Consider the following 9681-nt stretch of genomic DNA (forward strand, 5'->3'; position numbering starts at 1 on the left):
CCATGGTTGTTTCAGGCAATATCTGCACAGGTTCGGACACGCGGTGTCCCTAATAATAATACTTAACCGCCGTTCCGGGAAGACCAGGGCTGGAGACTGGAGGGGTTTTAGTGGGTCGGGACAGGGATCAGTAGGTGCCTGGGCGAGTGTAACTACCCCAGCATCTCTCCCCTAGTCTCATCCCCACCCCCTGAGTTCTCTTCTCAGGTGTCTGTTTGCAGATTTCCCCGCCACCTTTAAAAAAAAAAAAAAAAAAGACCACCTTCTCTCTCAGTGGATAACAATTCATATATATTCTAAAAATTTTGTATGAATCTTGTACATTCGCCATTATAAACTGTTCACGTAGAATGTGAATGGCCCCCAAATTGTTTTCCATATTTATAAACTCGTTTAAGCCGTTTAAGGCTGTTCAATTAAGTGAAAGTACCAAAATGTTACACCAAATTCATCAAAACAATGAAGTGATCAAAGTCACCCCGGAATGATGATTGGTGTAAAATTTTTAGAGCATATTTAAAAACAGCAAAAATGTTGCCTAACTTTTGAAGTAGTGACTGAATCTTTTTCAATGCATGCCAGTACATATTTTAAAAATATCAAACAATATTGTTTTCAGTATATTCTGAAAATATTTGAGATACAATCAAAAAAGTGATCAAAGTCACCCCAGTTTACGGTAGTACATTTACTTTCAGTGAATGTTTTTTTCGTTGAAGTATAAATTTTCTACAAACGGTCACTATACCAGGATTCCGGAATTTACGCGATTTTTTTACGTGGATTTCGGAATTCAGGGTTTTTTACACGCGGCACGTATCCCCCGCGTAAAAAGCGACGTGTACAATATTTCAAAGATTTGCGCTACTAAAACATAAAAACATTGGCGCTAGAGCGCAAACTTGAAAAAAATTAAGGATTATAGCTTTTTAACGATTTCTGGGAATTTTGGTGCCCCTAGAACAGATAACTTTTTCAGAAGCTCATTTAAGTAGGGTAATGGGGGTATTTTGGCCCACATGCATATTTTGGCCCAACCGGTAGCATTTTACGCATTTTATCTGATAAATTCAATGAATATTAGAGAACTATGCATGCAATATTGAATAACACACCTAAGAATCATACTACACTATAATTTTCGGCAAAAGACTGGCTCTAGGTAGTGTTGTTTTGGAATTAGTTCATCTATATTCAAAGTCATGGCTGAGTCAACTCAAAGTCAAGAGGAAGTGGTAATATACAAGTCAACGTCCGGAAGCTATTGTAACAAATATGTATGTATTCGAAACGATTCGTTGTTGTAGTAGCATCAATAAAATGTCATAGAAACAGTTTGTGTACTCTAACATGATGGAAAAAGTTGAAAAAGTGGTTAAACGCATGGCCGAAATATGTTTGCCTTTTTTTGAACATATTTTGGCCATGCCAACTTTTGACATCTCTTTGATTACCGCTCGGCCATTTCACGTGAACAAAGAAGCAGCTTGTGACAATTTACAGGTAATTACTTCTTAATTTATCACATTTAACGATATGATATTAGATGAGAATGCCTGTCAAACCGCTATAAGCCAAATCATTTCATTTTTTGATGCCTAAAATTTACAAAAATTCACAGCAGAAGGATGTTCTCCTCAAACACACTATTTTTGCTCTAAAAATACCGATGATGATCTTAAATATAATTGCTCCGAACTATTTCCATACACGTCTGTAGATATAAAGGTGGGCCAAAGTAAAAATTTGGTGGACCAAAATATGTTTTTAGTACTTTGTAGAAATTTTGATATTTCTAGGATATTTTTCAATATATTGCATTGTTGAACGGTGTATATTAAAATAGACACTTAGCTTTTGACAATAGTATAATAGAGTAGGTATTCATGTTAAAAAATTGTGTTTTTTTTTAATGAACTGTGGGAACACTTCCCAAAGCTGGCCAAAATACCCCCGTTACCCTATTTCTCGTGAACATAACGTTAAAGCGATGAACCCGGCGAGCAATTACTATGCGACACTCTGACGCACCTCTGCATTCTTTAGGGGCTCCAAAATTCACAGGAATTGTTAAAAAACTGTTATCATTTTAGGACAACTATTTTGACGTTTAAAATCGCATATTTTTTCTCTACGAAAGTTTTTTGAATTCAGAACATAAGTACAATGAAAATTTTTCCCGACACAATCATCCGACAACGTTCCAAGCACCAGCCCTAGAATCTAGGTACACATAAAATTCGCAACAAAATAAATGGCAGCACCATAAAGGCTCGGGCTTTGCCGCAGCACGTTTACTCTCCCTCTTCCTTCTAGCACTAATGCATCGAAACGAAGCGAACCCTCCTCCTTCATCGCGTCGATCGGTACGAGGAAAATAAATTGTTGGCACTTTGTCGAGCAAATACTCGACAATATTTGCCACAAGTAATAAGGATTACGCAGTCGTTCTCCCGTTCACGCTTCGAGCGCGGGAACGCAGCGGAGGAAAATATGGAAACTCTTGCGTAAAAACATCCTATTATGTTCAAACGAACCAGCACAACACGTACGGACCTACAAACCAGCGACGAGGGAAATCCATTTTGCCAAACATGGATGGAACGAACAGAAGCACATCCCGCTCTTCCTCCTTTCCAGCCGGTGTCTTTCTGCCCCGGAACGGTTGTTTTATGAGCTGCGTGATATGTTTACCGAATCTCGATTTTTCCCCCTCCTGGAAAAAATTGTGTTTTGAGGCGAACGAGCGACAGGGATCATCACTTGGATTGTTCGGCGTCGACAGTTAATAAAAAGCGTATCAATTTTCGTAACGAATTTATTCATGAGATTCATAACGAGCCACCGCCGTCGTCGTCGTCGTCGTCGCTGGAATGGGAAAATATATGACTTTCGTTATTTGCTATCCTCTCCTGGCTTGTTGTTACGAATAGGGTGACTCCCGAAGCGGCCATTGACTGTGGGTTAAAGACTGGTAGCGTTGGGTTAAATTTTATTGTTATTCTTGATAATTTGCAGAATTAGGTACTGGCGTCAGTTATTGCGCTAGGGATGATTTTTTTTACAATTTGTTAAAAATATATAAATTTTGATATATTTTACAATCGATACACCTTATAATGAAGCTTTCCAACGGTGCTTATGTAAATGGTTTCAACACAGTGCGAATGAAACTGGAGTTGAAAATAAGCTATTACTAAACCGAAATTGATCATTCTCTGATCATCAGACGTTTTTTCGGTTGCTTGTGGACTGGTCTTTGACTGCCTATAGCTTCAAAGTTTGTGTTTTGTCAGTGTGTCTTTTAAAGACTACCTGAAAGTTATTTCCCATCAGTCTTTCTCAAGACTACCTACTTTTGAATTTAACATTTGTTTTAACTTTTTTCGTACCACCTGAAATGGCTGGACGGAAAAAGAAACCTCGCATCGCTGCTGGGAGGAAAAGAGAGGCATCTATTTCTGACACATCGAGTGTCTGTAGTGACAATCCTTTTGATATTTTGCCTGAGCAAGAAGCTGGTGAAATGGAAGTTATTAATATTGAAACTATACAAAATATAAAATCTTTAAAAAAGGAGAAAGTTCCACGTATTGTGGTAACTATTTCTTCCGAATTTAATATATTCAAAAAGGAACTTTCAACGTTTGTTTCTGACGTTAAAGGTACCTATCAGATTGGCCGTAGAGGTGAATGCCGCTTATTAGCCGACTCAGTAAAGGGTCGTGATCATGCTTTGCACATGCTTTGTATAATGTGCGTGTAAAGTGGGAAATTTATAGGAAGTATGGCGGAGGTGAAAAGCATATCACCCAATGCCGTACTTGCCAACGTTATGGCCATGGTTCCAAATTCTGTAACATGGACCAAAAATGTCTTAATTGCGGAGACTCTTCTCACAAAAAGGACACATGTCCTGTGAAAGAGAGTAAAAATTTTCGCTGTGCGAATTGTAACGGCAACCATATGTCAAATTTTTATCAATGCCCAGTCCGTTTAGCAATTGTTAAGGCAAGGCAAGGTAAACAAAATTCAATTTCTCAATTAAAACCAACTTCAAAACAAAATTCTCCAAGCGTACCAGTGACGCATAGTTTACCTACTCCTTTGCATACCCGTTTAACTTATGCACAGGTTGTTCGAACATTATACCGCCTAGTGTTGGTAGTTCGAAAATGACCGTTAATATGGGTAATCAAAACACGCTAGAAAATAATTGTACACCTATCACTCCAGCTATTATTGCTGCCGACAATATTTTTTCTAATGTCAACTGCCTGGGGCCTATTACGGCAGGTAAACTTTCTTTTTTGCAACAGGCAATGTTCGATCTTATGAACGCCATGTTGCAGGCAAAATCAATGTTTGAAGCCATTCAAATAGGCACAAATTTTACTATTAAAATTGTTTCTAATTTAAAATTTAGCAATGATTTTAAATAAAACAATCAAAATATTAAATTGGAATGCTCGCTCATTGAAGGCCAATGAGAATGCGCTTTTTAATTTTTTTAACAGTAAATAATGTGCATATTGCAATTATTACTGAAACATTTTTGAAACCTAACATAAAATTAAAATATGATCCCAATTACGTGGTTCATAGATATGATAGGATTCAGGGTTCCGGCGGTGGAGTTCCAATTGTTATTCATCGCCGAATCAAACATCGTGCTCTTCCCCATCTTGAGACGAAAGTTATTGAAACTTTGGGAATTGAAGATCAAACTGCACTTGGGGTTTTATTTATTGCCGCAGCATATTTACCATTTCAATGCACACACGAGCTTAAAAATTATTTTAAAGGTGATTTACAAAAACTCACCAGAAATTGTTCGAAATTTTTTGTAATCGGCGATTTTAACGCTAAACATCGTTTATGGAATAATTCTCAAAGTAATTCCAATGGCAAAATTTTATTTAATGATTGTTCTTCAGGATACTATTCTATTTTGTCTCCGAATAGTCCTACATGCTTTTCTTCTGTAAGAAACCCTTCAACAATTGATTTGGTGCTTACAGATCAAAGTCATGTATGAAGTGATTTGATCACACCAGCTGACTTTGATTCTGACCATCTTCCAATAACTTTTTCTTTATCACATGAATCAGTTTTAAACCCTATGAGCTCTGTTTTTAATTATAACAAGGCTAATTGGGAAAGATACAAAACTCATATTGAGAGAAATTTCAATAATGAGCTTGATTTGCAAAACGAAGTGAATATTGATTCCGCTTTGGAAGCATTAAAATGTGCAATTGTTGATGCCAGGAATTATTCTGTTCCAAAGGCTCAAGTGAAATTTGATTCACCAATAATTGACGAAAATCTTCAACTTCTAATTCGTTTGAAAAATGTCCGCAGACGTCAATATCAACGTTCTCGTGACCCTGTTTTTTAAACTATTCATAAAGATTTACAGAAAGAGATCAAACATAGATTTACTCTTCTGAGAAATCAAAATTTTGAGACTAAAGTTGAAAAATTGAAACCATATTCAAAACCATTTTGGAAGCTGTCTAAGATTCTTAAGAAAACTTCTAAGCCTATTCCAGTTTTAAAAGATGGTGAACGTTTTCTTGTATCCAATGAACAAAAGGCTCAAAGACTTGCTCAGCAGTTTGAGAGTGTTCATAACTCAAATTTGAATTTTGTGAGTCCAATTGAAAATGAAGTCACACGTCAATTTGATTTAATTTCTTCCCAGAATTTTTTACCTGCAGAAATAATTGAAACTAACTTGAATGAGATTAAATCAATTATTAAAAATTTCAAAAATATGAAAGCACCTGGTGACGATGGAATCTTTAATATACTAATCAAACATCTCCCTGAGAGCACAATGGAATTTTTAGTGAAAATTTTCAATTGCTGCTTCAAAATTGCATATTTTCCCAAATTATGGAAAAATGCAAAAATTACTCCCATTTTAAAACCGGATAAGAACCCAGCTGAAGTTTCAAGTTATCGACCAATCAATTTGCTTTCTTCAATAAGTAAACTGTTTGAGAGAATTATTCTTTACAGAATGATGTCACACATCAACGAAAATTCAATTTTTGCAAATGAACAGTTTGGATTTCGCCATGGGCATTCCACAACTCATCAATTGCTCAGAGTTACTAATATGATACGAGCTAACAAATCTGAAGGTTATTCCACTGGAGCTGCTCTTTTAGACATAGAAAAAGCATTCGACAGTGTTTGGCATAAAGGTTTGATTGCGAAATTGCAAACTTTTAATTTTCCGATTTTCCTAATCAAAATTTTAAAAAATTATCTTACTGATCGAACTCTGCAGGTTGTCTATCAGAATTCAAAATCTGATAGATTTCCTGTCAGAGCAGGTGTACCTCAAGGTTCAGTCTTGGGTCCAGTCCTGTACAACATATTCACTTCAGATCTTCCTGATTTGCCTCCAGGATGCACAAAGTCATTGTTCTGCGATGACACAAGCTTTTCCGTAAAAGGAAAAAGTCTTCGTGTCATATGCAGTCGATTGCAGAAAAGTTTAGATATTTTTTCTTCCTACTTGCAAAAGTGGAAAATCTCTCCCAATACTACTAAAACTCCAATGATGTTTTTTCCGCATAAGCCTAGGGCTTCTTTCCTCAAGCCAAACAATAATCACGTTGTCAAGATGAATGGGGTTATTTTAAGTTGGTCCGACAAGGTTAAGTACTTGGGACTAATTTATGATAAAAAACTTATTTTCAAAGAACACATTGAGAGTATACAAGCCAAGTGCATCAAATATACGAGATGTTTATATCCTCTCATTAACAGGAATTCTAAACTTTGTTTAAAGAACAAACTTTTGATTTACAAACAAATTTTTAGACCAGCAATGCTTTATGCTGTACCGATCTGGTCAAGTTGCTGTTCAACAAGGAAGAAAACGCTCCAAAGGATTCAGAACAAAATTCTGAAAATGATTTTGAAGCGTCCTCCTTGGTTTGGTACACTCGAATTACATAGACTTACTGGTGTTGAACCATTAGAAGCTATGTCAAATAAAATTATTAACAATTTTCGACAAAAATCGTTGCAATCCTCAATTGCCACGATAAGCTCTCTTTATAGCCAATAAGTTAGCAATTAAGTTAGTTGTAAGTTTAATTCCCCTTTTCTGACAAGTAGGTTTTAATCCCTACGAATGATAAGTCCTAATTGCGAATGCAAACAAATCCTAACAATTAAAATTACAAATTTCTAACAGTGTTGAGAAGTCACCATTTGTGATTGGACACACATACTCATTATTTACCAATATTTATCATAAATACTTAAGCTACTAAAAAATCCCCCCTTATTTAAAAAAAAAAGATCCTTCTCTGATGATACACGACGATTTTTCATCAGTGTTCCTCCTTAAATGCGTTTAGATAGAATCGCAAGTTGAAACAAAAGTTCACAACTGGCACAATTCTACATCAAAATATAGAGGCTCTGAAAATATTTTTTATCTTCCATACAATTTTTACACAAGCTCTTTGGAAAATTCAGTCGCGATTTAAATTAATTTCTTATAGCACAGCATAGCCTTTTTCAAACAATTGACACGCTTATCATTGAACCCAAGGTGATGTACGTTATTTTCGTTGACTGCTCTACTACATCGATCTCAGCTGCTGCTGTCAATATCATCTGTTATGATTTTAACTCTTACTGGAAACAATTTACTAAAAAAATACACTCTCTAAAATCTTTTCATCTGTTATCCTTTTCTCAACCGCAGGTCAAGGTATGGTTCCAGAATCGCCGCACAAAACACAAACGCATGCAGCAGGAGGAGGACGCCAAGTCGGGTGGTGGCGGCCGCCCCGGCAGTGCTGGTGGCGGTGGCAGCGGAAATCGATCCTCCAGTCCGGGTGGTGCCTACGATGACGACGAGGAGGACGACGAGCTGATCGATATGGACATGGATGACTGCCCGAGTGACGAGGAGCAGGAAATGTTTCACCAGCAGCAACAGCACCAAATGCAACAGCAACACCTGCAGCATCAAGCATGAAATTCAGCCCGGGAACGGTTGCTACTGCAAATGATCGTTCCTGACTGACAAGTGACTCAAACTGGTGATATTTTATGAGATAATGTGTCTAAATAAGTTCCTGATGTGGGTCGGCTGAGTTGAGGCAGAAATTGCAAAGCAATGAATCCACGGAATGGGGTCGCGATACAGCATGGTGGGGGAATGTTATCTGAATGTGCCAAATTAGTCATTCGATGTAGCATTTATAACTTAACCTTATGTGGAGCTTGTCTGCAGTTGGCGGCTGAAAAGTAGCACTGTGCCAAACTGAACGGAGTATGCATGTCTGTGCAGTACAATTATAGTGTAGATAAGTAATTCTAGATGGTTTTGCAACTCAATTATGAAACAATTAGCCAGGCAAATATAGTTGATTATTTAATATTTATTTTCAATTTAAACAATAAAGAAAGAAAAAAAAACCCTAAGTGTGTAAATAAGTTTGTAAGCAATAACCGAGGCATAGCGGTAAATTAGAGTTTCTTTTTCAACAGATGTGATGGCACTATCAGCTAGGAAAAATGCAAAAAGATTTTGAATAGTTGCAATATAACTGGCTGTAGAAGAAGTAAAAACGTCATTAAATGGAATGAATGTGTAACGATATGTAGCATCCATCGTTGTCGGCTTAGGCAACCATTTCTAGCTGTTCGAACTGTGGATTATATAGATGTCCCCGTCAACGTTGGTTGTTACTTTCGATTATTCGGCTGCCTCCAATACATATGTTTAGATGTATTCCACCTAAGAACGTAACGAAAATATAGACAGAAGTTGTCATAACGGAAGGTCTTGTTGGCTTTGTTGATGCATCCGAATTTCCAAGTTACTGAAGGTAATGTTTTACTCAGTCACTGACAACCGCAATACTTTACATGAACGCACTGATCTATAAAATAGGAAACTGCTTCAGAGAACCAACATCAATTTTCGGTTATTTGGCGTCATTTTGGTTTTTATATGTACCACTTTAAGGAACTATTTAAGCATTCATCTCAACATTACACAGCTTTTTGCACGGTGTTCCAAATACCGTTATTATAAAATAAAATACGCCATTAAAACTGTTAATGTCAGTTGGTTTGTATCACTGTCCTGCATTTCTGAGCCAAATTTGAAAATCATCGTTGGACTAGTTTATGAGTTACGCCTTTTTAAAGTTTTAGAGAGGAAATCTCATGTACAAAAATTGCATAACGCTCCCAAAACAAACGTAAATCATAATAGGTATTGTTTTGTAAACAACATATGCCCATTAGGGTGGGACAAAAAATAAATTTTAGCTCCCATGCACTTTTCGTGTTCCTTATGGATCCCATAACAACTGTGTAACTTTTCAGATCGATCGGTGAAACGCCCGATTTGCGCCCGATTTTCAAAGTTTCCATGCGATTTTATATGGGAAAATCCACTTTTTCAATACTTATTTTCTAGAGATGTCCAGTTGGCTGTTAAAAATATATCAATTCATAATATTTGTAGGAAATTTTCCTAGAAAAAACTCTTCTGAAGACCGTAAGGCGCTACGATGCTTGTTGAAACAGCTATTCACCCCAAACTGATTGAATGTCTGACGGACGGCTCACCATTGAAATTTTCCAGCAACACTGCTACAGCATGCTGCTTTTGCAAACTTGCTTAAGTAT

At 36.7% G+C, this 9681-nt stretch overlaps 1 protein-coding gene across 1 annotated transcript in view; it reads left to right on the plus strand.

Moving 5' to 3' along the window:
* Positions 1-8814, plus strand: part of LOC129718298 (homeotic protein empty spiracles) — a 92644-nt gene extending 83830 nt beyond the window's left edge. Inside the window, exon 3 of the mRNA XM_055668940.1 lies at positions 7739-8814. Coding sequence (XP_055524915.1) covers positions 7739-8014 — 276 coding nt within the window. The 3' untranslated portion in view covers positions 8015-8814. The remainder of the gene's footprint in view (positions 1-7738) is intronic.
* Positions 8815-9681: the final 867 nt, after the last annotated feature.

This window comes from Wyeomyia smithii, chromosome 1 (assembly GCF_029784165.1).
Source record: "Wyeomyia smithii strain HCP4-BCI-WySm-NY-G18 chromosome 1, ASM2978416v1, whole genome shotgun sequence".
Lineage (NCBI taxonomy): Eukaryota > Metazoa > Arthropoda > Insecta > Diptera > Culicidae > Wyeomyia > Wyeomyia smithii.